At 35.2% G+C, this 24,356-nt stretch overlaps 1 protein-coding gene across 20 annotated transcripts in view; it reads left to right on the top strand.

Moving 5' to 3' along the window:
• Positions 1-24,356, top strand: part of PICALM (phosphatidylinositol binding clathrin assembly protein) — a 101,447-nt gene that overhangs the window by 46,094 nt on the left and 30,997 nt on the right. For all 20 annotated transcript variants that reach the window (XM_086384707.1, XM_086384702.1, XM_086384705.1 and 17 more), the window contains 8 exons: positions 1,776-1,869; positions 8,761-8,872; positions 10,093-10,199; positions 12,312-12,353; positions 15,719-15,804; positions 17,512-17,635; positions 17,910-18,046; positions 20,485-20,588. In XM_086384707.1, coding sequence (XP_086240833.1) covers positions 1,776-1,869; positions 8,761-8,872; positions 10,093-10,199; positions 12,312-12,353; positions 15,719-15,804; positions 17,512-17,635; positions 17,910-18,046; positions 20,485-20,588 — 806 coding nt within the window. The remainder of the gene's footprint in view (positions 1-1,775; positions 1,870-8,760; positions 8,873-10,092; positions 10,200-12,311; positions 12,354-15,718; positions 15,805-17,511; positions 17,636-17,909; positions 18,047-20,484; positions 20,589-24,356) is intronic.

Below are 24,356 nucleotides of genomic sequence, written 5' to 3'. Positions count from 1 at the left end.
ATCAAGATGTTGGATTGATTGTGCACGTAAGATGTTGAAATTAACTGAGAAAAACTGAGCCAATGTTGAAGTCTTTCATGATACAGGGGAAGTGACCAGAAGGTCAAAAAATCACTTAGCAAGGAGAGGGAGGGAGAACTAAAGGGACCAACAGTGACTGATAAAACAGGGAGTGTGACATGTGTGGGTATAAAGAAAGGGCTGCAAAGAGGGGGTGAGGTCCTCATCCCAAACCCCTGAAGCTGGTACCAGTCAGTGAGGACATGGGTATGTATGAGTTAACACATCTTATTTGCGAGGGTTGTTGGACTAAAACTGGTCAACAGCTGCCTACATAAGGCAGTCCAATGTTTGTTCTTTAAACTCTTGTCCTGCAAAGAACTGTTTTTGCTTTTCATAGCTTAATTGTTTTTCTGGTATCTGGAGTTGTGTTTTAAGAGATAGCTTAGGGTAGAACAGCTATTTCTAAGTATGGATCATTTGCAAATGAGGGAACATCCATACATTTTTTTGAAAGGGCCTTATTCCTCTACCAGAAGTTTATGAAAAGCTCTGCTTTAGAGTCTTATACACTTGGGTTTACATACACACTGACCCTAAAATCAATTTGTTTTCTGACGTTAGATACTCTCATAACCTCAATGAACCTAAAATTTCATTGTCTATAAGATGGGACAAGACCACCTGCAGGATTTTTCTGAAAATTTGAAAAACATACACCAAGCCCATAAGACAGAAGCCTGGTCTATAATAAACATATTGGTGTTAGTTGTGTGTGTTAACTCTATTGCCTCTTATTTAATGTTTTTGGTGTCAGTTTCATAAAATTCTAATTTATTTGGTACTGCTGATATTTATCTTTCTTTGGAAATATGTAACAGAGTATTTTATTAAAAACAGTTTCTCTTAAGCATCACTTATTTCAGTGGCCCGATTAGAATGACTTGGTAAAACTGTCCTTTATATTGTAATAAAATTTTTTTTAATTGTATATATTTGAGTATATAACTTCATGTTTTATTTATGGCTATGCTGGGCCTTTGTTGCTGTGCACAGGTTTCTTTCGTTGTGGAGAGCAGAGGCTCCTCTTTGTTGTGGGGCACGGGCTTCTCATTCCGGTGATCCCTCTCGTTGAGGAGCGCTGGCTCCAGGGCCCGAGGCGTTAGTAGCTGCTGCACTTGAGTTCAGTAATTGCAGCTCACAGGCTCCAGAGCGCAAGCTCAGCCGTTTTGGCACAGGGGCTTAGTTGCCCAGTGGCAAGTGGGATCTTCCCAGACCAGGGTACCAATCAGCATTCCCTGCATTACAAGGAGGATTCTTAACTACTGGACCACCAAGGAATCCCTAAAATAATTTTGATTTGAGCACAGATAAACTACTTTAAATAAAGTGGTACTTGCCAAGACTTGTATTCAAGTGCTGTGTCCTCTTTAGTGATTTGAGGGAAATGCCCTTTAGATGAATGAGTAGTGTGAGCATCAGATGATTTCCTCATGTGAAAAGTATAGTATAAACCTGGTTATATATTGTAAGCTTTTATTTTTATGTCTCATGTTTTACATCTTTTTAGTTTGAAATGAGCACTTTGATATTGGACATACGGTATTTTCTGTTTTTGTTTTTCTATATGATTTCTACTTGAGGTATCAGGTTCAATAATGACATAAAAACGTGTGAAGTTTGGTAACAACTTGTTCTCTGTTTAAATAGAGAACCAGTTGGGAATTTGAAATATAGATTTAATAACAAACTCAATTGTTTTTTTCCTTAAACAGGGCTGATGGAGTTATGAGAACCATGAACACAGAAAAACTCCTAAAAACTGTACCAATTATTCAGAATCAAATGGATGCCCTTCTTGATTTTAATGTAAGTTGATTACATAAATGCTTTTGTAATTGGGTATTTTAAAAATTTCATCATTTTAATTAGATTTTTTAATCTCAAGTTGTCATAGACTAATTTTTTCACACTATTATCCTATTTGGCTAAGGATTTTCTGTAAATGTAGCCCCAAATCAGATTACTTTATATTTTAATAATTGCTTAAGATTTACTCTGATTTCTTTGGTGGTGCTTCCATAATCCCTGCTATATTATAGGGTATACAAGCCAAAGAAACCCAAGTAAGACGGTAGGTGTTGCAAGAGGGCATCAGAGGGCAGACACACTGAAACCATACTCACAGAAAACTAGTCAGTCTAATCACACTAGGACCACAGCCTTGTCTAACTCAATGAAACTAAGCCATGCCCGTGGGGCCACCCAAGACGGGCGAGTCATGGTGGAGAGATCTGACAGAATGTGGTCCACTGGAGAAGGGAATGGCAAACCACTTCAGTATTCTTGCCTTGAGAACCCCATGAACAGTATGAAAAGGCAAAATGATAGGATACTGAAAGAGGAACTCCCCAGGTTAGTAGGGGCCCAATATGCTACTGGAGATCAGTGGACAAACAACTCCAGAAAGAAGGAAGGGATGGAGCCAAAGCAAAAACAATACCCATTTGTGGATGTGACTGGTGATAGAAGCAAGGTCCAGTGCTGTAAAGAGCAGTATTGCATAGGAACCTGGAATGTCAGGTCCATGAATCAAGGCAAATTGGAAGTGGTCAAACAAGAGATGGCAAGAGTGAACGTCGACATTCTAGGAATCAGTGAACTAAAATGGACTGGAATGGGTGAACATAACTCAGATAACCATTATATCTACTACTGTGGGCAGGAATCCCTCAGAAGAAATGGAGTAGCCATTATGGTCAACAAAAGAGTCTGAAATGCAGTACTTGAATGCAATCTCAAAAACGACAGAATGATCTCTGTTCGTTTCCAAGGCAAACCATTCAGTATCACAGTAATCCAAGTCTATGCCCCAACCAGTAACGCTGAAGAAGCTGAAGTTGAACGGTTCTGTGAAGACCTACAAGACCTTTTAGAACTAACACCGAAAAAAGATGTCCTTTTCATCATAGGGGACTGGAATGCAAAAGTAGGAAGTCAAGAAACACCTGGAGTAACAGGCAAATTTGGCCTTGGAATACAGAATGAAGCAGGGCAAAGACTAATAGAGTTTTGCTAAGAAAATGCACTGGTCATAGCAAACACCCTTTTCCAACAACACAAGAGAAGACTCTACACATGGACATCACCAGATGGTCAACACCGAAATCAGATTGATTATATTCTTTGCAGCCAAAGATGGAGAAGCTCTATACAGTCAGCAAAAACAAGACCAGGAGCTGACTGTGGCTCAAATCATGAACTCTTTATTGCCAAATTCAGACTTAAATTGAAGAAAGTAGGGAAAACTACTAGACCATTCAGATATGACCTAAATCAAATCCCTTATGATTATACAGTGGAAGTCAGAAATGGATTTAAGGGACTAGATCTGATAGAGTGCCTGTGAACTATGGATGGAGGTTCGTGACATTGTAGGGGAGACAGGGATCAAGACCATCCCCATGGAAAAGAAATGCAAAAAAGCAAAATGGCTGTCTGGGGAGGCCTTACAAATAGCTGTGAAAGGAAGAGAAGCGAAAAGCAAAGGAGAAAAGGAAAGATATAAGCATCTGAATGCAGAGTTCCAAAGAATAGCAAGAAGAGATAAGAAAGCCTTCTTCAGCGACCAATGCAAAGAAATAGAGGAACACAACAGAATGGGAAAGACTGGAGATCTCTTCAAGAAAATTAGAGATACCAAGGGAACATTTCATGCAAAGATGAGCTTGAAAAAGGACAGAAATGGTATGGACCTAACAGAAGCAGAAGATATTAAGAAGAGGTGGCAGGAATACATAGAAGAACTGTACAAAAAAGATCTGCACGACCCAGATAATCACGATGATGTGATCACTGACCTAGAGCCAGACATCCTGGAATGTGAAGTCAAGTGGGCCTTAGAAAGCATCACTACGAACAAAGCTAGTGGAGGTGATGGAATTCCAGTTGAGCTATTTCAAATTCTGAAAGATGATGCTGTGAAAGTGCTGCACTCAATATGCCAGCAAATTGGGAAAACTCAGCAGTGGCCACAGGACTGGAAAAGGTCAGTTTTCATTCCAATCCCTAAGAAAGGCAATGCCAAAGAATGCTCAAACTACCGCATAAGTGCACTCATCTCACATGCTAGAAAAGTAATGCTCAAAATTCTCCAAGCCAGGCTTCAGCAATATGTGAACCGTGAACTTCCTGATGTTCAAGCTGGTTTTAGAAAAGGCAGAGGAACCAGAGATCAAATTGCCAACATCCGCTGGATCATGGAGAAAGCAAGAGAGTTCCAGAAAAACATCTATTTCTGCTTTATTGACTATGCCAAAGCCTTTGACTGTGTGGATCACAATCAACTGTGGAAAATTCTGAAAGAGATGGGAATACCAGACCACCTGAGAAATACCATTTCTCGCCTCTTGAGAAATCTGTATGCAGGTCAGGAAGCAACAGTTAGAACTGGACATGGAACAACAGACTGGTTCCAAATAGGAAAAGGAGTATGTCAAGGCTGTATATTGTCCCCCTGCTTATTTAACTTCTATGCAGAGTATATCACGAGAAATGCTGGGCTGGAAGAAGCACAAGCTGGAATCAAGATTGTCGGGAGAAATATCAATCACCTCAGATATGCATATGATACCACCCTTATGGCAGAAAGTGAAGAGGAACTCAAAAGCCTCTTGATGAAAGTGAAAGTGGAGAGTGAAAAAGTTGGCTTAAAACTCAACATTCAGAAAACTAAGATCATGGCATCTGGTCCCATCACTTTATGGGAAATAGATGGGGAAACAGTGGAAACAGTGTCAGACTTTATTTTTGGGGGCTCCAAAATCACTGCAGATGGTGACTGCAGCCATGAAATTAAAAGACGCTTAGTCCTTGGAAGGAAAGTTATGACCAACCTAGATAGCATATTGAAAAGCAGAGATATTACTCTGCCAACAAAGGGCTGTCTAGTCAAGGCTGTGGTTTTTCCAGTGGTCATGTATGGATGTGAGAGTTGGACTGTGAAGAAAGCTGAGTGCCGAAGAATTGATGCTTTTGAACTGTGGTGTTGGAGAAGACTCTTGAGAGTCCCTTGGACTGCAGGGACATCCAACCAGTCCATTCTGAAGGAGATCAGCCCTGGGATTTCTTTGGAAGGACTGATGCTAAAGCTGAAACTCCAGTACTTTGGCCACCTCATGCGAAGAGTTGACTCATTGGAAAAGACTGTGATACTGGGAGGGATTGGGGGCAGAAGGAGAAGGGGAAAACAGAGGATGAGATGGCTGGATGGCATCATCGACTTGATGGACGTGAGTTTGGGTGAACTCCGGGAGATGGTGATGAACAGGGAGCCCTGGCGTGCTGCGATTCATGGGGTCGCAAAGAGTTGGACACGACTGAGCGACTGAACTGAACTCAACTGAAGCTGAAGAAAGTGATGGAGAGGTGAAGAGATTGATGTGAAAATCTGCTTTTTTTGATAATGGTTTTTAGATGTTAAAAATGTACAAAAATTTTCCTTATGACTGTCTTAAGATTTCACTTTTTGTCCACTTTGCAGAACTCAAAGCATGACAGTTATTAAGAAATAAAGGGAAGTTCAAATATACTTGTAACAATGTATCGTATAGCTATTGCCCAAGGACTCTGTTTTCCCTGGGATTTTTGTTTTAATGACTGCTACTTGAACTGAGTTTCTAGCTTTGTTATTTGTTTGTAGTATGTTGGGTGTTGGAAGGAATGATGCTAAAGCTGAAACTCCAGTACTTTGGCCACCTCGTGGGAAGAGTTGACTCACTGGAAAGGACTCTGATGCTGGGAGGGATTGGGGGCAGGAGGAGAAGGGGACAACAGAGGATGAGATGGCTGGATGGCATCACTGACTCGATGGACGTGAGTCTGAGTGAACTCCAGGAGTTGGTGATGGACAGGGAGGCCTGGCATGATGCACTTCATGGGGTCGCAAAGAGTCGGACATGACTGACCGACTGAACTGAACTGAACTGATGTTGGGTGTTAGCATTTTCAAGTCATCTTTTTTGGTGCATCTAGCTTAAGGTATTTTATTTTAGACCTTGTAAGTGTAAGTTAGTGATTGAAACTGTGACAGTTTTATGCTGAAATTGATTTTCCTTTAATGCTGTGCTGTTACTTGATAATCTTTAACTTCTGGAGGCCAGGGACCAGCTTTGCTTTTCTCTGCAGTATCCCTGTTGTCAGTACTGTGTGGCACATAGATAGTGTTCAATAAACATTGAGTAAATGCATCCCATAGGTACTTTAGAGACTAGAGCAGATTCTCAAGCTACTGTTTTTTTATGTGGCTTGTGAACTGAGAACATTTTTAAATGGTTGCAAATAATAGAAAAGGGGTATTTTCACATTTTTGAATGGTTGCTAGTAATAAAAGAATTTTTTAAATAGGTGAAAAGTATATGAAATTTGTATTTCAGTGTCCACAATAGTGGTTTTAGAACAGGCTCATTGGTTACATGGCTGCTTTCTTTGCGGTAATAATGGGGCCAAGAAGTTGTGACAGATCCTGTGGGCTGCACAGTCTGAAGTACTGAGTCACGCCCCTAGTTTGCTGGCTCCTAGTCCAGAAGACAGGGGATTAATGTGACTGCTAAACTTTATTTTGATTTTTATAGAGAAAACATCCAACCATGATTTTTTTTTCCACTTGATTTATTGTGGGTATCTTTATAAAATTGCATGTTCTTTTCAATGTATTATACTTTGTTGTATGTAATAATTTATTGCTTTCCAGATGGCTCAGATGGTAAAGAACCCGCCTGCAATGCAGGAGACCTGGCTTCAATCCCTGGGCTGGGAAAATCTGCTGGAGAAGGAAATGGCAATCCACTCCAGTATTCTTGCCTGGAAAATCCCATGGACAGAGGAGTGTGGCGGGCTACAGTCCATGGGGTTGCAAAGAGTTGGACACAGCTGAGCGACTAACACGTTACTTGTTGATAAATGTTTAGGGCATTTGGTTTTTTAGTTCAGAAAATGGGAGGAAAAAACAGAAGGGAGGGATACTAGATACTCCATGTGTGTATTAGATAATAGTGTATCTATACATTTATACGGAGAAGACAATGGCACCCTACTCCAGTACTCTTGGCTGGAGGAGTACCCATGGATGGAGGAGCCTGGTAGGCTGCAGTCCATGGGGTCGCTAAGAGTCAGACACGACTGAGCGACTTCACTTTCACTTTTCACTTTCATGCATTGGAGAAGGAAATGGCAACCCACTCCGGTGTTCTTGCCTGGAGAATCCCAGGGACGGCGGAGCCTGGTGGGCTGCCGTCTATGGGGTCACACAGAGTCGGACACAACTGAAGCGACTTAGCAGCAGCATACATTTGTAAGCCTATTTATATAGAATTAATGCCCTAGACAAAGAATTAGATGGTCAAAGGCCATAAACATTTAAGTTTTTAATAAATATTGCCAAATTATACTCCAAAAGGGTTGAGCCAGTCACTAGTCAATAGGTACCTGTTTTTCTTTGTTCTTATTGGTGTAGAGTAATACCTTGGTTTTGACTGTCTTGATACCTACTAGTCTGGTAGTCAAGAGAGGATAGTTCAGTAATTTAATTTGATTCTTTTAATTTGCGTATTGGTGAAGTTGAACTTCTTTTCACATTATTAGCTATATGTATTTTTTATTTTGTGAATTGTCTTATAGAATTCTCTCTATAATGCAGATTGATCTTGTCAGATATTCTGAAAATATTTACCAATTTGTTGCTTACCATTCAGCTTATATTTTTCTTTACCTAACAAGTTAATTATCATGTACTTAGTTGTCTAGATGGCAACCCAGTCTAGTATTCTTGCCTGGACAATCTATGGAATGAGAGCCTGATAGGCTAGAGTCCATGGGGTCATAAGAGCCAACACAACTTAGCAACTGAACCACCACCACCACAGTTATCTTAAAAGGAACTTAAGTAACTTGTTCTATCCTTTTGATTATTTTCTTGTTAAGCTAAAGGTATTTCTCATATATCTTGGTAGACAACTGCTTTTTTTGTTTTATTAAAGCATGAGTCACTAATAATATTGATCATTGGATACATGTATATATATGGGTGAGTCCCTTCTCTTTTCATTTGAAACAAGCACAACATTGTTAATCAGATATACCCAATACAAAATAAAAAGTTTAAGAAAAAATAAATATTGAACATTTATGTGTAAAATACTGCATCAGACTCTACATGAGTATGTCAGTTAATTCTGTAACCATATGAGGTAGAATATTATAACCATTTTGAAGTTCAGTTTGTTTGTAATATTGGGAAAATTATTTCTTTTAAAAAAATATTTTCTACCTAGCTTAATTCAGTTCTTTGGTGATTATAGTAGCCATTTAATAAATATTTTTTTTATTTAGAAACATTCAGTAAATTCTTCATGACTGAAGTGAACTTAGAAATGGGCTTTATTTTGTAACTAGAAGTATTTAATGTTGAAATGAACTTAAAATACTTCTGAGATGTAGCCTAAGAATTTCAAGAGTTGAAGGGTACTTTTGTTCTCACTGACTTATTTCTGAACTAAATTCAGTGTTATAGGGTTTGTGTTGTGGCTTTTAAATGAATTCTTCGATTAATATTTTTGCACTGTATGGCTGTGACTCTGATTGCTAGAGATAAATGTCTTTTTCTGTCCTACACCTAAGTGTTTGAATTCATTGTATTTTACTTTGAAGGAAGTCATTGTCATTTTAGAACAGAACATTAGCTAATGTGTTTTTTTTTTCCAGGTTAATAGCAACGAACTTACAAATGGGGTAATAAATGCTGCCTTCATGCTCCTGTTCAAAGATGCCATTAGACTGTTTGCAGCATACAATGAAGGAATTATTAACCTGTTGGGTAAATATTTCTATCGTTTAATAACGCTTTATTTCTTATCTTGTGTCATTGATAAATAATATTGTCTTAGTTATTACTTAAAGCTGCCTTAAAATTCATTGAGATATAGTTATTCATTGAACAGTTTGGAGAAAAGAATTTTATACCTGACTACACATGCTAAGTGATTAAATAATTATACAATTAGAATGTTCAGCCAGATGAACTATGCACTTTTTAGATACATCTGTATTTTTTTCTATCAGTTTTATTTTCAGAAATAGAAAAATTTCTTAAAAATTAAGTTGGAATTTTCTGTCTCAGGAAAATAATTTCCTCAGTTTATTCCAAAATGAATTTTTAATTGTAAAATTGGTACTTTTTTCGAAACCTAATTTTTAGATTGATAATTATTTTAAAATAAATACTTTTTTAAAGGATGTTTTTTACATTTGAGGCATTTTAGGAGTATGTGGTGCTTTATTGTGTATTAGGTATATAGGGCATTCAGTTTTGCCTAGAGATGCTAATTTTTTTCAATGGAGTTTGAATGGAGTAGAAAAGTAATACTGCAAAGAGTGTCAAAGTATCAGGTGTCAAGATGTCAGATATATTTACTCAAATATATATGTTCTCCCTTTTCAGTAATTTTTTAAAAATAATTTATTTAAATTTGATTTTCATAGGCAGGGGTAATACAAACTCATTTAGGGATGCTTTAATCCATGGAGATAGGGAAACTTTTTTTTTTTTCCCACAAGTGAAAAATGGAAAGATTTTTACAAAGTTTTAGAAAGTATAGTCTCCCACCTTGGTATAAATTAAGCTCTTTACTGCTGTTTATGTAGGTTAAATTAGTTTTCCAAGTGACATCTGGACTTAGAAAAGTTGCCATCTTTCTTAATATTATTTAGAGTATTTGGAAATAGGCATTTAGCACTGTTTTAAATGGAGTCAAATGTGATCTATATTAACATGCAAATTATACTTAGAGAATTGTTAGGGAAGAAGTATTGTAGGAAAAACTGGTAATAGTAAAATCATAATTTCTTAATTTTTAATATAGCAGCATCTCTATTTTAACTTGCTTTGAATACCTAAGCTAATTTAACACTTTTTTCTGTAGGGTGAATGTGTTTTCTGAGACATCAGTATACCATCGGCTGTTTTAAATCTTTTTTCTCTTTTGAGTATTATATTTTGATATGAATAAAAGTATGTTTATAATCTGTTTTTGGCAGAAAAATATTTTGATATGAAAAAGAACCAGTGCAAAGAAGGTCTTGACATCTATAAGAAGTTCCTGACTAGGATGACTAGAATCTCAGAGTTTCTCAAAGTTGCAGAGGTAAACTGTGTTTAAATGACTGTATCTCTTAACTTGGTTTCTTTGTCTTTAAGTGTACATTTCAAAGAAATCAGTCTTTACCCAAGTGAAAGAAGTGTCTTAAATATAGTAAGGTACATATTCAGTTATAACACTACACTATATCGCATTCTGTGCTGTTATGAATACATTATATGTATTCATACATAAATACATATACGTTATACGTATACATATTCATGTTATCGTATGAATACGGTATAACATTGAGTATTACCCTGTGTGTTTAATCTAGTATTGAATACGAAAAAGTAACCTAATTTTTAAATGCTTTCTCTGTAAAATCAGGTAGATGGTGGTGATTTTTATGTTTGGAATTGGCTGTATATCATAGAAGATTTATTCTATTAAATGTGGTAAAGAATATTCTATGTTAGTGCAGCTCTCCTTCCTTCAGTAAGACTTGCAACCAGAGCCATATGGTTCAGAATGTTTTCTTCCCTTCAGAAGTGAACTTAATGCATTTATTGTTTGTCATTGTTTATGAAAGCTATGAATGTAGGTTATAGAATAATTAATTTTGTAAATCTTTTTGAAAAATGAGTTTCTGAGAGTCACAGAAGGTAGTTGTGGTAATGCTTATAGACATCATCTTGCTTCCACAAGGGCAGCACTTAAAGAGTTTTTGTTTTCCCTTTCTCTTCCATCTACCTATTATTACCAGAGGTGTCTTGTTAGGGTAATTCTAAAAGATGAATACATTATATTATTGATCAGTAATATCGAAGTAGTTCATCTGAAACTGGCAAGTTGGTGATTCTGCCTCTATTACCGTAGTGATGTTTTATTCTGTAGCAGGTGGAGTAAGATATAAAAAGATGATGAGACCTTTGAAGAAAATAGCTTTGTGGTGTTAAAACTATTTTATGAAGTATACTGAAATTTATTTTGATTTAAAATATCTCTCAAGGAGAAATCAATTTTTCCCCCATATCTTTAGGGTCAGTCACGTGCAAAAACCAGAAAGAAGTAGTATTTATGATGATTCTAGTAAATTCTTTAAATACGTTTACTTTGTTGACCTTTCCCTTTGGCTTTTGTTCTTTGCATTTGATAAGTTGTATATACTGACTTAAGTTTTAAGCCTTTATTCGCCTCCAGATCTGCTGGTCGTACCCTGCAACGGAATGAACCATCCACTCCATAGGAATACTCCCCTACCTTAAGAATATTCTTTGATGAAGTGGTCTTTGGGCTCACAGTTTCATTATGAGACCTTAGTTCTTGGAGTGAAGACTCAAGTAACTTTTTCAAATGTGTTTGAAGATGACAAATATATCATTCAGTGATTAGCTTTGAAGATCTTAGTATGAATTATTTTATCAAATTTTCTACTGATACCATTCTGGAATTGGCCCTTAAAAGGTTGAGAAAAGAAAGGGAGAGTGATTAGAAAATGAAATAGTCATATAGCATAAATATGACTATTTTCACTGGAGGGAAAAGAATTTTTAAATTAGGGTTTTGGAATAAATAAGAACGGTTTTTGTCTTCTTTGCTGGAATTTGCCTAGTACCTGAGCATCATGAAAGTGTGTTGGGATTGCTTTGTGGGGACAGTTATATCCTGGTTAAATATCACTTGGTATTTGTATAAAACCTGTCCTGCTTGAGTGAATGTAGGTTTGAAATCTGTGGTGACTGCAGGGAAAGTGTACTTTATGGTGAAAGAGTGAGTCATTGTTGTTAGGTTTGTTCCGTAACTTCTTCTTATGCTCCAACAGGCTTTTTCATGGTCAGCCTTTCTAACTCTTGGTGTAGTGTTTTTGTCACAGAAATGATGAATTTTTCAGATTGTGACAAGGTAGCTTCTTTAGGTGTTTTGAGGATGTGGAGATGGTAACTTAGTAGCCTTGTTGAATTTCCAGCTCTCCTTCCCCTCCTGTTAGAACTTTTAGAGCCATCACATAATACCTAAGTCTTTAGAAGTATTGAATGATATCTGTGGGGATTAAAGAATTCTTCCTAAAATATTGCTTATAGTACTAGTCATAAATGTTATTTTCTAAATTTTACTTATGAAACCCCTTATTGTAATTTTGTCTATTAAATACGATGCTGCTTCTTCTTACAGCAAGTTGGAATTGACAGAGGTGATATACCAGATCTTTCACAGGTAAGTATTGTTGTAATGTCAGTCTGTGTCTGCTGTGTTCTACTAGGTCTGAAGGGTACAAAGATGAATAATATGCAGCTCTTGCTGTCAAGATCAGTGTAATTTTTCTTGATTTTTAATGTTTTGATATATTGCTGCTGATTGTTCTAACATTATAACCATATAAAAGTCTACTCATTTCTTCTTGGTGGAACCAGCCAGTACTCTGCTGTTCTTTTAGTTTATTCCCTTTTAGTCTCTGTTTCTCATCATCATTACCATACCCGCCCCCCTCCCCCCCAAAAAAAGTAAGAACTGAACTTAGAGAATGGTGTTTTAAAAACAGAATCTTCACTGTACTATTGGTAGAGAATTATCTTACACAGGATTTGTTTTTCCAGTTTGAAACCTTCCACTTTGGCTCTTTGACTCAGGTAGATAGATTCAGTTCAGTTCAGTCTCTCAGTCGTGTCCGACTCTTTGCGACCCCATGAATTGCAGCATGCCAGGCCTCCCTGTCCATCACCAACTCCCAGAGTTTACCCAAACGCATGTCCATCGAGTCGGTGATGCCATCCAGCCATCTCATCCTCTGTCATCCCCTTCTCCTCCTGCCCCCAATCCCTCCCAGCATCAGGGTCTTTTCCAATGAGTCAACTCTTCGCATGAGGTGGCCAAAGTATTGGAGTTTCAGCTTCAGCATCAGTCCTTCCATTGAACACCCAGGACTGATCTCTAGTCCAGGATGGACTGGTTGGATCTCCTTGCAGTCCAAGGGACTCTCAAGAGTCTTCTCCAACACCACAGTTCAAAAGCATCAGTATAAACCTCAAAACATTGCTCTTGAGTCCTGCCTGTGGCACCAGCTGGCCCTGTGATCTAGGGAAGTTACTCTCTGCTTCAGTTTCATTATTTCTAAAATGTAGATATTACAATACCCACCTGCCTCAGTTGGGAGGATTAAGAGTTAAGACCTAAAAAACATTTAGCACATTAAGCACTCAGTGTTAGCTACTATAATATTATTTTTTATTATCCTTATCTTAAAAAAATTTTAGGAAGGAAACTTTAAACCTGCAGTTTTTTCTGGCCTTTTCTGGTGTTTGTTTATTGAGTATTAAGAATGAAAGGACCTGGCATAAACTACCCTTATGTATTAACTCTCTCCTCAGTAGTTATCTCTTTTACCTTATTTTCAGTCATTCTGGGATTCTTTTAAATACTTTGCTTGTTAATGGTTCTTACTGTTTTTCTCTGTACTCACTTGTTGTGATTCATCTCTTTGATCTCCAGGCTAAGGGTATATACTAGATCTAGTTATGAATTGTATACAAATAAAAATTTTTGTATATGCCCACATGAAATAATTGACCTGATTAAGATTGAGCACATTATTGCTATAGGCTAAGAGTCATTGTTTGAACAGTATAAGCTGATTTGACAGTTTCAGATGGGAAGGGAGTTTGGGTGAGAATGGATACATGTATATAATATTGCTGAGTCCCTTTGCCGTCCACCTGAAACTATCACAGCGTTGTTAATGGGCTATATGCCAATATAAATAAAAAGTTTAAAATAAATAAATTTAAAAGTAAAAAGATCAACCTCAGGCCATACTATCATATGTGTCTGTACTTTAGTATGCATGGTATTATACTTTAGGAAAGATGGTAGTTATACACGAGTGGAAATTTTTAAAAAGTGGAAATAGTTGGGCTGCTGATTTGTTGGGGTTGAGGGATTGCACATGTGTCCTCAGATCAACACAGAAGTTCACGTTTCCTACCATGTCTGTCTTGTGCTAAGGGCTTGATATAGAGAGAGAAAATACAGGATGAAGGAAGTTGTTCAGGTCATAGTTGACACAGAAATTAGCTAGCACTGTCTCTTCCAACTGCTTTTGGATACGTGTAATTCAGAAACTTTGTATCAAATCCTAGAGAATATTTGGTGTAAGTGAATGCCACTAATGTATTTGCTTCACTTAAAAAGTAGTGCACATTTCCTTTTCAGCTCACTGAAAAGGTTTCCTTTGGAAAATAAGTAATTAACTGTTCATATTCAGTTGAGATTTGACACATAGACAGAGGGTTTCAAGCTAGTCTTTAAAAAAAATTGAGGTAAATATCTGTTTGAATGAGGATTGATAACCGTAAGCACTCGTATAATCAACACACCACTTAAGATGTAAATTGTTTCCATCAGCCTCTGTCCCCCTCTAGTCACCCCTAATCCGCTCCACACAAATCACTATTTTGAATTCTAATAGAGTAATTTTTATCAGTTTTTGAATTTAACATAAATGGAATCATATGACTTTTTATGTGTGGCTTCTTTTGCTCATCATGTTTTGAGAGCTGTCTATATATTAGATACACCATTAATTAATTCTTTTTAATTGCTGAATAGTATTCCATCATGTGAATTTACCACAGTTTTGTCTCTTTTCTAAATTGGAAAATTTGGAAATTTTTGGATTATTTACAGTTTTTTAACTGTTGTAAATAAAGCTGGAGCTTCCCTGGTGTCTCAGCAGTAAAGAATCCACCTGCAGTGCAGGAGATACAAGAGACTTGGGTTTGTTTCCTGGATTGGGAAGATCCTCTGGAGAAGGAAAATGGCAACCCACTCCAGTATTCTTGCCTGGGAAATCCCATGGACAGAGGAGCCTGGCAGGATATAGTCCATTGGGTCGCAAAAGTCAAACACATCTTAGCTACTAAACCATCAAATAAAGCTGCTTACAAGTCTTTTCTTGTGGAGATACGCTTATCTCTTAAATAGTTAGAAATGGAATTGGGTAATTAAGGTAGGTGTATATTTAGCTTTCTTTAAAAAAAAAAATCCATGTCTTTTTTCAAGGTAGACGTATTCCCACCAGCATTGTATGACAGTTATATTTGCTCTGTATCCTCAACATTTGATGTTGTTAGTCTGTGTAACCATCTAGTGAGTAAGAAGTTGTATCTCACTATGATTTTTTGTTTCCTTGATGTTAATTTTCACTTTCATTTGTCAGTTTCAAAACAGTGTTTGGACACTTTGAGTTACTCAGTATTTATTGGAGCTCACTCAACGATATGTCCAGCTTTTAGGATTGTTTTTATTTAAAATTTAAATAAGTTAAATATTAAAATATTGCGGGATTTTCTTAATGTCTTATGTTCACATAGACTTAGTTTTTATAGCTTTGATTGTTTGTTAATACTCTTACCAGATTATGCTTATGTAATAAAAAAATAGTGTCATTCTTAGATAGCTAAAATGCCGCTGTTAATTCATTCATGGGGAATATACCTATTTTTCTTTCTTGTATTAGATGATTCTTGATTTACTTTGAGTAACGGTGTGATTATCATGAAAGTCTTAATATTTGTACAATTTAGGCCCCCAGTAGTCTTCTTGATGCTTTGGAACAACATTTAGCTTCCTTGGAAGGAAAGAAAATCAAAGATTCTACAGCTGCAAGCAGGTACATTATTATTCTTTGTGGGGCAAAGAGAGGTAGTGCTGTTTCTGAGAAAGTAGTAGATGAGTCTAGCTGAAGTTACAAGTTATTTAATTTTTCTTTATCTTGATTTCACCATTTATAAGTCAAGTTTATTAATAGTATCAACCTCAGAGAGTTGCTCTTAAAGATTAATACATGTAAATTTTTGTGGCAGTTTCTATTTTCAGTAAATGTCAGCATTTGTTAAGATGATGACAGTAACTGTGGTTTAGAATGATGTTCATAATGTTAGTATTTCTCTTAAAGATGAAATGCATGGGTTCATATGGTATATTATAAGCCTCTTTTTACAAATTTGATTGACCCTCACAAATAACCCTGTGAAGTATGCAGTAGTAATTCAGGGACTCAGAACTAGGATGTCCAACATAAGATTTCACCATCTTTCTCTAATGCCAGTTCTTGGGGGTGATTGGTGACATATTTTCATCATTCTTTTAAACTTTTAGCTGATTTCCAAGGCTAAGACCAATGAACCTGGCAAATCATAACTAATATAGATCATCTCATTGACCTTGTAATGTTGTTATTGTATTGGTTAGTAGAAGAAAAACTTTTGTATAATAGGCTTTTAGAAATATAAGGCCCAATTATTTGAGAAAGTAATGGCAAAACATAGCCAAGTAGCTTCAGGTATACCGATTTACCTTGTGTGTTTTTTTAGTCTCTTAATATTTTCAAATCTCTTTAGAACAGTATTACTCTTCCTTTGTCTTCAGAGTTTTATCTTTATATTGGCTTATTTATAAAATTGATTTTTATATAAAACTTAAGTAGTTTTTCTACTTGTTTACTTAGAGTAGAAATTAATGGTGTTTGGTGTGTGATAAAAAGAAAATTAATAGCAGTCACTGAGGAGTAGTTTCAGGTTAGAATTCTTTACCACACATGTTTATTTTGCCTAGAATTAACATATGGAAATTAAATGTTGGGGTTTATGATCTTGGTAAGTTTTTGATCTAAGGGAAAGGAGATGGCTTGCTGTGAATCCACTAGTGAGGAATGAGGAATTACATATGCATGTGCAAATATAGTATGTTTGAAAAGAAAATTCCAGCTTGGCAAAAGGGTAGCAGATAGAAAGGAGGTGCCAAATGGACTGGTGACTGGGATGACATTAGTCTTCCTTTGGGAGAAAATGTGGGTCCTCTGGGAATGACATCTTTGGGGGATATTATAAGGGAAGCATATCTACATATGCATTATTTACTGCCGGTTCTTGTATTTTCATGTTCTGTAGTAGTACTGCCAAAACCCAGGTTGTAAATTAGTGGAAGGTCACTTCTTAATGAGAAATTCACTATGTTTTACCTGTCAGGGTTTTCCCTGAAGTATGTGAACTCTTTTCCAGTGCATTGGATCCCTCCCTCGGGCTTGGAAGAGGCAGTGTCCTTCACCTTTATTGTGAATCCTTTCCAAATCCTTTCCAAAGTCTACCATTTAGTTAAAAATATTAATAAATGAATGTATGTGTAAATCAGCTAATTTCTTAATAATCCTCTAGATGAGTGGGTAGAATATTTCTTCTGAAGTACTGATGTTGACTCCATAGGTTTAGTTCATAATTACAGTATCTATCCATGGCTAGCCTGCTAAACCATTTTGTAACCAGGATGTAATGTGAAATGTTTGGCCAAAAACTGAATTACTTTTGTCTGATTATCCTAGGGCAACAACACTTTCCAACGCAGTCTCTTCCCTGGCAAGCACTGGCCTGTCTCTTACCAAAGTGGATGAAAGGGAAAAGCAGGCAGCATTAGAGGAAGAACAGGCTCGTTTAAAAGCTTTAAAGGTAGGTGTATGCATTCTCTTAAATTATTTGGAAAAGCAAGTATAAATGCTCATAAAGTAATTGGGACTTACATACAGACTAACAGTATTTAATAAATATTTGTACAAACGAGATGAAATTTAGTAGTCTTAATTTTTCATCCTGACATTGAACAATTGACAATACAGAGAATACCTTTCTGCTATCAAAACAAAATTAGAGAACACTTTCTTTCAAAGGCCTTACAGATCAGTCTGGTTTCTAGGTTCCTTATGGTAGTGCCCTTTCTCAACAGGAGCAGCGCCTAAAAGAACTTGCAAAGAAACCTCATACCTCTTTAACAACTGCAGCCTCTCCTGTGTCCACCTCAGCAGGGAGTGTAATGACTGCACCAGCCATTGACATATTTTCTACCCCTAGTTCTTCTAACAGGTAGGTGGAGTAGTTAACGCTTACCTTTGAATGCCTAGGTTTAAAGATTTATATCAATTGTGCAGAGCTTTTCAGGTTTAATTTGATACCAGATTTTCATAATCATGAATTCACACAAAGAAGGTAGTAGTAAACGGTGGTAGTGAATAATAGCTAAATACAAAGTGATGAGAGTTTATATTTTGAATATTTAAAAAATGGAAGATGGCTAAGTGATAAATTTATACCAGTTAGAGAGTGGTGGTTTTTCTCTTGGCAAATGTTTCATTGTAAAAAAATTAAAATTAACTATTATACACATTTGTGAAGCTTCTAATGGTTCAAGACCTTGTGTATAACTCTTGGATATGTATGTATGATATGTAATTTCAGAATATCCTTTCATTAGATACTTATAAAGTTTTTCACTTCTAGTCCCTTAGGTAACTTGAAACACAGTAAGAGTTAGTTGCCAGATTTCTGTGGTATTGAACCCTATCAACCCAATTTCAGTAATCCTGTTGCCTAGTTTAAGCTACTTAACAATAGAAATATTTTAATTCCAGGCAAATTAAAATAATTGGCTTTTTAAAAATCCCTCCTGTGTTTTACCTTAAAGTGATTTAGAGTATAAGAATCCTGGTTTGTTTATTTCTTATATCTCTCTTTTTTTTAAATCTCAGTTTCCAGACAAGATAATGTACAGATCATGGTTCTCAGTCTTAGACAACATCAGAATCACAGATTTATGAGCCCCACCTCTAGAGTTTCTGGTTCAGTAGCTGTAGGGTAAAGACCAAGAATTTTCATCTCTGTCAGGGTCATAGTATCACTAATATAGGGTTTAACATGGTGCTTGTTGTTCATTTGCTGTCATATCCGACTCTTTGCAGCCACATGAACTATAGTATCCCAGGCTTGCCTTTGTTTGCTATCACCTGAAATTTGTTCAGACTCATGTCCATTGAGTCAGCGATGCCATCCAACCATCTCATCCTCTGTTGTCCTCTTCTCTTCCTGCCCTCGGTCTTTCCCAACATCAGGGTCTTTTCCAGTGATCAGGCTCTTCACATCAGATGGACTAAGTATTGGGAGTTTCAGCATCAGTCCTTTCAATGAATATTACGGGTTGATTTTCTTTAGTTAGGATTGACTGGTTTAATCCCATGGACACAGTGCTTATTGCATGGTAAATGCCACATGGAGAGTGATGCTTGCTTGTTTTTCTTTGATTTTGTTGTTGCTGTTTTAACTTATTAACTTATCCTTAAACGATCTTCCCTTCAACTTAGCTACTCCTGTCACAGTTCATTGTAACTTAACTCAACTGCTGCCTGCTCCCAAAAGTCTTAGTAGATGTTGTATTTCGTTAGGTGTTTTTCTTTCTTTCAGTTTTGTCTTTTTGTTTGTTTTGATTTTTGTATAATACTCTCCTTAATCCCCAATAACATCAAACCCATTAAGTGTTAAGTTTTTGTCTTAGGGATCTTAGAAGCCTGTCTAAGCAGGGTAAGAGGATGCTGGTAAATAGAAAAGAATGTTAAATATTTGAGGATAAAAATCATTTGATAAAGATCTAATATTTTTATTTCACTTAATACATTCAACATTTTCACCTTTTTAGTAGTAATTAAGGGCAAATCTTACAGCCTATTACGTAACACTTACTGCATAGTCTGTATTTTTCTCCAAAGCACTAAATACATTTGTTTTTTATCTACTTATAACACTATGTTTTACATCTAAAAGATACATCTTCAAAACTTTTTATTTTTGAATAAGTGTAAGTAAAAAATAAACTATGCTGAAGTACAAATAATGCCTCAGTTCTTAGAAATTGGAATCTTATTTGAGCTGTTTCTTAATCACGTAAAAGTCTCATGGTAAGATATATATAAGTTGTATTGTGTAATGGGGTGGCTCTGTTACAAGTTTATATCGTATATGCATGTTTAATTTTTTCCCTGTATTACTGATATGCTTGATATTTGAAGCAATAGAGGTAATGTTAACAGGTATTTTATTTTGTGGGTGTTTGGTATTGAAAATGTAATTGGAGTCCATTAAATATTAAAAAACACATTTCTTTAGAAAAACTAATTGGTCATGTATTTCATAATTTAGAATTATGTTGTTTAGGTTCTAGGTTCTTTTCAATAAAGAGACTAGTTTTTTCCTGGGCAAGACCTTGATTCTTTCCAAAATGGCTGTTATTACTTGAATCCTCTCTAAACTTGATACGGTACTTGAATCATTTTCTAGGTCTCCTTTGAAATATGCTGTTATATGAGGGATGTGCAACTCTTATCTTGCTGAAACTCTTCTCCCTTTTGAGATTTATATTATTGGGACTTTTTTCTCACTTTAAAAAAATGTTTTTATTTACTGGAATGGGTGAGAGGAGTGACTAATACAGCAAAGTCTAATAAATAAATCATATTTTCAAAATATCTTTCTAGCACATCAAAGCTACCAAATGATCTGCTTGATTTGCAGCAGCCAACTTTTCACCCACCTGTACTTTCAATGTCAACTGCTTCTCAGGTAGCAAGTACATGGGGAGGTAAGCATGAATGAATCTACTTTGTATATTGTATAGGCATCTCCCTTCCCCATTTTGTGGGGATTTACTTGCTTTCACTTGACACATGAGAACTTGAAAAATATTAATATGACACTGAAGTTGTTTTGCCCCTTGAAGACATTTTCATTTATTAATAAATACAATTTTGGAATATATGTTCAGTTAAATTACGAAATGAGATTTAATGCAGATGAAGAAGGACCAAATATGTTTAAGTGTGAAATAATTGTTTCCATGTTGAATTTCTGTTCTGTTACCAAGAAATACATAATGGGTATTTTACTTTTGGTATAGAAAAAAAATTTACTTGCAGAGGGGAAAACTCATCTAATGAAGTTCTAATTAAGTTCAGGTAGTATTATCAGGCAGTGTACTATCTTCTGTAGAGGAATGTCATGACAAACTTTTGCTAATTATATTTAAAATGTTCATTTAATTCAGATTTTGGTATTCAAAGAATTTTCCCCTAGTACCAACAGGAAAGTTTGCTGCCCTTGAGTAGTTCTTCGACCTTAAGGTGAACATACTATGTTCATGACCTGGCATTTTTGAAGAGTGAGCCACGTTAGTTTTTAAGTTAGACATTTAGTATGTTTTCAAATCATTTCCTTTGTTTGGTTTTGGTACTTCTGTTTGTATTTATATAAATAGTATTTTACAAACACTCAAAAAATTTTATGAGAGGGGAAGATAATTCTGAGAAAGGACATTGTCTAGAAAACTGTTAGAGAATGGCAGACTACCTTAAACTTTGTGCTGGCTCACATGTAAAGTCTAACTTGAGTGGCTTACCTCTCAGAGCAGGGATTCATTGTTCTAGTGGGGTTTTATGATATATTAGACTTTTTTCCTTTATTTTAATAATTTGAGTTAATAACTTTTTTGGGTTTTTTAATAGTTATTTCTTAAGACCCAATTTTATATAATGGAACATAAACTATGTGAAGGGAGGAGCTCTAAAGTACTATGTTGAGTGATATGTCCCCAATGGATTGAACATTTCTTGGTATAAAGCAGGTACTTTGTAAATGTTTTTTGAGTCAGTAGATGTTTTCCTTTTAGGAGGCAGATTATTTCTGGTTCCGGACAGGACAGGGAAAAGGAATAGTAAAACACTAAAATACTAAGGTTTTAGATGAATTTTGTGAGCTATCACTTTATTTTAAAAACTAATTGAGCTAAATCTTAAGATCTGGGAGTGATTTCTAAAAGGAGTAAGCTAGTTCAAAGTCAGTGAATTTTTTAGAATTATTTAAATGATCTGTAGATAGCATATTAGGGTTAAGAGAAAGGAATTTCTTAATAGCCTAATGATAATTCCAATTTTAGGATTTTTAATCTGGCAAAATTTGCATGCTTATTTCCTGCTTATTGTGAAGTGCTTATTAATAGGATTAACATGACCATTCAAGCAGTTTTAGTTTGCTTACCTTTAAAAAAACAAACTATAGGTTTTCTAAAATTAAGGCTGCAAAGTTGTATTACTGGAGAGATGAAAAATTTTACAGAACATTTAGTGAGAACTAATATAATATTTTAGTGAAACTGAACTGGGTGTTAGTTTTATCTGGATACCATATACAGTTGTAGCGTTTGGAATCATTGAGCTCACATATGAAAGCAGATAGACTGTTAGTGTGGGAGAATAATTTTAAGTAATTTCAGTATGTAAAAATTGTTTTATAATCTGTTAGAAGAATTATCTGATAGCAGTTTGTGAATAGAATGTTGGAGTACATTTAATTATGTTTTACTTTTCTGTTTTAGGTTATTTTGGTTTATGTACCATTTTTGTCAAAATTTCCCCCATATTTTAACATTAGGCTTGCTATCTAAATGTGGCACTGTAAAAATTGTTTTGAAAAAAAAAATAAGTATTATCAGGTATAAGGTATAGTTGGGAGCAGAGGCAGTAGCAATTGACTACAGTTTTTCCAAAAGCTTACAGTTATATATGAGGAAAGCATGGTGATCTTACTATAAGCCCTTCAATTTAAGAAAAATGAAACTTTGTCTTGTATTTGGCTTCTGAGTTGGTAATAACTTCAAAGTTTTGACTTATACATAGATAGCCAAAGAGTATTTTAAGCCAAGAACTCTTAATACTTACTCATTGTATTGTCATATCCATGACATTCAGATTAAGATATTTTCCTTTGTTTTTAAAATTAAAGTTACTAAGATAATAAGTCCTTTATATAAAGCTTTGATCATAACAGTAAATTCCAGAAGGTACTTTTTGAAGTTAACCATTTACCTGAACATTTGAAATATGTGGCATTTTGTATCATGCTTTTATAGTATGTGACAAAACAAAGATTAGATTTTTTTTATAATTCTAAAATATTATTTAATGCTTTTATTGCTCTCATTTGCTGAAAATGAATGTCAGCAACAGATTTGTTATTTAATTTAGTTCTTATCATAAGCACCACAGAAATGATGTGTATTTCCAATCACAGCTAGGTTAGTGATAAACAGAGTTAAGAGGAAGTAAGATTTGCCTGTTTATATGAGAGGTATGTAAGATTGTACCTAAAAATGAACATTGAAGAGAACACAAGCTCGCTTGTTTCTTTCATTCCATTATTAATGAGCCTTTGATTTTTCAAGAAATGGTCTGGAGTTGAACACGCAATTGCTATTGAATACTAATAGCTGAGATTTCAATTTTTACCACCTTAAAAACTGAGTTGCAGCAAATCTAGAGATACACATTATTTTCAGCTTAGTATACTGTTGTATATTTTAAGCAAGATTTCAAAATTTATTTCAGGCAAAAAAGAATGACCCATTCTTAAGTTTAATTTATTTCTTTCTCAGCTGGCATAAAACACACATTATGAAAACACTCATTAAAAATACATTATGAAAACACTCAATTTTCTGTGTGCAAATGTAGATATCAGATATTTATCTCAAGACTAAAAAAATGACTGGTACTATTTTAATCTTTATTTTAACTTTTTGGATTATTTTTCTACATAAAATTAAACATTCAAGTGAATAATGATAAAAAATAATAGAAAAAAGTATTTAATTAAAACATACAGAATTTTAGAGTTGCCAGGCTGATAAAGTTTAAGTTGGAATAACTGGAATATTATTACTATTTTTTTATCTTTAATGAATTTGAATTAATTTTTGTGGTATAATTAAATCTAAATGATGTTAATCTACTATACCATAGTAGAAGTGTTTTGTCAAGGTAGATTAAAAGCTGGTTTTTCTTATTGTGTGATTGATCTAAATATACAGATGCACTTACATTTTTCTGCATACTCTTTAGGATGTTTCATATAATAGAAAATGATTGATATTAAGTGCTTAGGTAAAAAGTATCAGTCAACAGAGTAGCAGATAACTAGTAACTTTTTCCAAACATGTCTTTTCTCAAAAACCTAATGAATCTGTTGTAGAAATGTGCATACTCTTTTTGAATGACTTCTCTCATGGTTGCTTCTGCAGGGATAACTAGAGAGAGTTTTTGTGTTACTTGTCCAACAAAGTATAATGTACTTTTAAAGCGCCATGCCACTATCAGATATTTCAGAGTAGTAGTAATACTTTGAACCGAACTGATCAACTCTAAACTTAATGCAGCTCCTTTCTTATACAAGAAGGAGTTAGAGTGGTCATCATCGCATTTGTATTTTAGTACAAAAAGTGAATCTTATTTCTGACTCTTTTCTACTTTTGTTTCTGAATTATTTTTTCTGATTCTTTCCCCCATTTTTCCATTTATTG

The sequence above is a fragment of the Bos grunniens genome, chromosome 29, assembly GCF_055505025.1.
Source record: "Bos grunniens cultivar Pamir isolate PY7600 chromosome 29, Bosgru_T2T1.0, whole genome shotgun sequence".
Lineage (NCBI taxonomy): Eukaryota > Metazoa > Chordata > Mammalia > Artiodactyla > Bovidae > Bos > Bos grunniens.
The sequence above is the reverse complement of the archived record's forward strand: the minus strand, read 5'-3'. Positions and strand labels throughout refer to the sequence as shown.